The sequence below is a fragment of the Galeopterus variegatus genome, unplaced genomic scaffold (assembly GCF_000696425.1).
Source record: "Galeopterus variegatus unplaced genomic scaffold, G_variegatus-3.0.2 Scaffold1921, whole genome shotgun sequence".
Taxonomy (NCBI): domain Eukaryota; kingdom Metazoa; phylum Chordata; class Mammalia; order Dermoptera; family Cynocephalidae; genus Galeopterus; species Galeopterus variegatus.
In genome coordinates, this window is record NW_007728032.1 from 402,702 (window position 1) to 407,342 (window position 4,641).

General features: G+C 40.8%; 1 protein-coding gene across 1 annotated transcript in view; it reads right to left on the reverse strand.

Annotated features, from left to right (window-relative positions):
* Window positions 1–4,641, reverse strand: part of LOC103596051 (complement receptor type 1-like) — a gene marked incomplete at its 5' end in the record, with an annotated part of 89,794 nt that overhangs the window by 49,279 nt on the left and 35,874 nt on the right. Inside the window, 3 exons of the mRNA XM_008579609.1 lie at window positions 1,000–1,102; window positions 1,196–1,372; window positions 2,497–2,643. Coding sequence (XP_008577831.1) covers window positions 1,000–1,102; window positions 1,196–1,372; window positions 2,497–2,643 — 427 coding nt within the window. The remainder of the gene's footprint in view (window positions 1–999; window positions 1,103–1,195; window positions 1,373–2,496; window positions 2,644–4,641) is intronic.

Consider the following 4,641-nt stretch of genomic DNA (forward strand, 5'->3'; position numbering starts at 1 on the left):
CCCTGGAACAGCAACTAAAACAGCTCCCAGTTTGGAATGGAAAAGCGGAGAATAACGGGCATCTGTAAGAGTGATGGTCGTGAAGAAGGCTCACCACAGCATACTGGGCTGATGAAAGGTAAGTCTGAATATTCTAGGGAAAAAAGGAATAATTTTTGTATGAAATCATCTAAAATTCTCCACGCATGTTGGACTCTGATGCCCTTCTGAATCATACTGGGTGCTGGTGTTTGGAGCCTGCCAAGGATTCTTTGGAGCATTTTGAGGTCAGGTGATTTGTTGCCCATGCATGATAGTTACCATGTAGAGACGTGCACACTCTGAAGACCAGCAGATCCCCATAAACAACTTAATGACCTTACCATCATGATCCCATTTCAGAGCCCATACTCTGAAATTACTAACCAGGTGATATATGATTGGATTTTTAAAATGCTTATTCTTACGTTTTCACTCCTATTACACATTTCACCAGTGGTGGTTTAAAAATTCTCCTGAAACAATTCTTAGATGATCTTAGTTATTTGTAATGAGCTTTGCTGAAAATACTAATTATCCTGATTTGAGCACCACTTATTACACACAGGTATTGATATTCAACACTGTACCCTACAGATATGTACAATTAATTATATTTCAATTAAAAATATATACATATAAAGAAAAATATTTTTTCTTGGACTCTCCAAGTTATTCTTATTCCCTTTTGCTTGGAAAATATGATTTTTACATTTAATGTATCACTTGTACATATTTATAACCAGTAGTCGTATTGGCCTTTGAACCTGCCATTGATATATGTCCCAGTTCCTCCTTCATGTCTCATGTTATTAGTTCTACATGTTCCTTATTCTTACTTCCTACATACACTTCTAATAGTTAATCTCCCTGAATATTTCTTCCTTTTCTTTTTTTTTTAAGCCACAACAAACCTCCCTTTTTGGACAAACTCCTAAGGCTATCTTCAATGCCCAGCAGTTCAGGCAAGCTCATACTCACCCTTCATCACAAACAAAGGACACCTTTGCCCCAAGCTGGAGAGTAAGTGGAAACAGCACACGGCCATTAGGGAGTTGGTCCAGAAACTCATCACATGATTTTACTGGAGAAAAAGAAAAACAAACAGAAATAACAATGGCATGTGCAGAATAAAGACACAAGCTAAAAATGTCAAGTCAGATGAGAGTCTAGGCACCTGCACATCTGGGGGCTGCAGGGCTCCAGTCTCCCTGGGGTGTACAGCGCAGAGAAGCAGCCCCTCTGAGGTCATAGCCGGGCTCACAGCTGTACAGCACTTCCTGCCCGGGGGAAAAGTTGCCCTTGTTGCTTAGGGTATGCCCACCATGCAGGATTTCTGGAGGTGGCTGACATACTGGGGAAAGAAAACCAAAGTACTGTTAATTGTATAGAAATAACTTTTCCTCAATCATAAACTGGCCAAGGGAATCATACTTATAAGTCTACATGTAAAAATAAAAAAGTAGACTTAACAATCGTATTTTATTGATGACAAAATAAGTACATGGAAGGGGGAATGTTTTGCCAAAAGTCACAGAATTGATACACTCCAGAACTGTGTCTAGAACTGAGGTAGCCTCAGTTCATTGTTTTCATCTAAAGTAACACATCTGAGATTACGAAACAGATAGTTCCTTCTAGAATGCTCCCAATTACTCTTCTCCCAGAACAAAAGTTAAGATTGATAGGTTTTTACATCTTCTTACTCCCTTTTTCTAAAGGCATCACCAACTTACAGTTCCACAGCTCAGGCAATAAGGAGTTCCCATGCCCAAGTCTCATTTCTAATGCCTATCACAGTCTGGTGCAACAGGGTCCATACATCTGTTCTTATCTCCTTTCAAGTCCTCCCTCAGGGGTCTCTGACTTAGGCTGGGGTAGAACTACAAGCCTCGTCTCTGTGCTCTATACAGCAAGCTCTCACTTCATTCCAGTGAGAAAATAAGTAACCATTGAACAAAACCCTCTAAAAAACCCAGTCATCATAATGAGAGGACGTATTACAGCATATTGTAACTGTCTCTTTCTACAGTTGGTTTGAACTCAGAGAATCAGATGCATTTGGGTCTTAACTAAATTATATAACACTGGTGTAAAACAAAAAAATCATTTCAGTTTGGCTTTAAGCAGGTCAGTTCTCCTCTCTGGACTTAGGTTTTCTCAAGTATAAAATGGGAGACTGAACTAGAATAAATGACTTAAAGACTCTATAAGTACTCTGATGCTATAATATCACATTTCAGGGCTTATCACCACAGTGTTAATAAATGCACTGTGATGTGATAGTAAAGTGCTGTGGCTGGTTAATTTCTGTTGAGCTCCAGCCTTTGACTTCCACACTCTCCTTTGACTGCCACGGTTGGAAGCCTGAAAACTACAATTGCTCATCTTCCTTGCCATCTGGGCTTGATTAGGCTCTGCCAATTGAAGGCATATGTACAACATTAAAAGGCAGGAAGATGACAAAAGGCATTCTACTTNCCTGGGGTGTACAGCGCAGAGAAGCAGCCCCTCTGAGGTCATAGCCGGGCTCACAGCTGTACAGCACTTCCTGCCCGGGGGAAAAGTTGCCCTTGTTGCTTAGGGTATGCCCACCATGCAGGATTTCTGGAGGTGGCTGACATACTGGGGAAAGAAAACCAAAGTACTGTTAATTGTATAGAAATAACTTTTCCTCAATCATAAACTGGCCAAGGGAATCATACTTATAAGTCTACATGTAAAAATAAAAAAGTAGACTTAACAATCGTATTTTATTGATGACAAAATAAGTACATGGAAGGGGGAATGTTTTGCCAAAAGTCACAGAATTGATACACTCCAGAACTGTGTCTAGAACTGAGGTAGCCTCAGTTCATTGTTTTCATCTAAAGTAACACATCTGAGATTACGAAACAGATAGTTCCTTCTAGAATGCTCCCAATTACTCTTCTCCCAGAACAAAAGTTAAGATTGATAGGTTTTTACATCTTCTTACTCCCTTTTTCTAAAGGCATCACCAACTTACAGTTCCACAGCTCAGGCAATAAGGAGTTCCCATGCCCAAGTCTCATTTCTAATGCCTATCACAGTCTGGTGCAACAGGGTCCATACATCTGTTCTTATCTCCTTTCAAGTCCTCCCTCAGGGGTCTCTGACTTAGGCTGGGGTAGAACTACAAGCCTCGTCTCTGTGCTCTATACAGCAAGCTCTCACTTCATTCCAGTGAGAAAATAAGTAACCATTGAACAAAACCCTCTAAAAAACCCAGTCATCATAATGAGAGGACGTATTACAGCATATTGTAACTGTCTCTTTCTACAGTTGGTTTGAACTCAGAGAATCAGATGCATTTGGGTCTTAACTAAATTATATAACACTGGTGTAAAACAAAAAAATCATTTCAGTTTGGCTTTAAGCAGGTCAGTTCTCCTCTCTGGACTTAGGTTTTCTCAAGTATAAAATGGGAGACTGAACTAGAATAAATGACTTAAAGACTCTATAAGTACTCTGATGCTATAATATCACATTTCAGGGCTTATCACCACAGTGTTAATAAATGCACTGTGATGTGATAGTAAAGTGCTGTGGCTGGTTAATTTCTGTTGAGCTCCAGCCTTTGACTTCCACACTCTCCTTTGACTGCCACGGTTGGAAGCCTGAAAACTACAATTGCTCATCTTCCTTGCCATCTGGGCTTGATTAGGCTCTGAGCTCCAGCCTTTGACTTCCACACTCTCCTTTGACTGCCACGGTTGGAAGCCTGAAAACTATAATTGCTCATCTTCCTTGCCATCTGGGCTTGATTAATGTTGTACATACGCCAATTGAAGGCATATGTACAACATTAAAAGGCAGGAAGATGACAAAAGGCATTCTACTTCTAAAGATGGCACAAGCAGTGGCAGTATTGATGGCTTTCAGTTAGCAGCAGAAACATCAATACTAGCAATACCAATGACTCAGGCTCCAGCAATGTCAGCTACATCTTGGCAGTGATGGCCCTTGCAACATTAGCAGAGTTCAAGGAGCAGCCGCTCAGTAGCAGGGCTGGCCATTTCTGCAGCGAGTGCCCTGAGCTTCCATAACACTGCCTTCCTCTTTTTGTTTTCCTGCCCTTCCAACATCTTTGTAACCTATTACCTGCCTGGAATCCCTCACTCTTTGAAGTATCTATAGTGGTTTGTGGTTTACTAACTGGATACTGACTGGCAGAACCAAGGTTCTAGAGTCAGGCAGACTCAGGTTTTGGTGTTCAGTCTGCAAATTAGTAGGTGCTTCCTCTTGGAAAGTTATCTAAGACTCATTATATCTGTAAAACATGGAAAGAATAGTAACCACCTCCCGGCTTTGTTTTAAGGATTAGGCGCACACATAGCTTGTGTCACAGTGCCTGCCCAGAAGAATCACTCATTACCTCACTCATTAGCAATTATTATACTTAAGGGTCATTGAAAATCTGTTTATGAGAATCCCAGGGAAACTTCACATTTCTTGCTCAGATTTGGATTTGCTTCTCAATTTGAACACACGCACATGTACACAAACACACACATCTTAATTTCATGTTCCCTCCCAAGATAATTTACTTACTGAACCTGACCACCACACGTCCCTCCCCAGAACCAACACTGATGTCCTGAT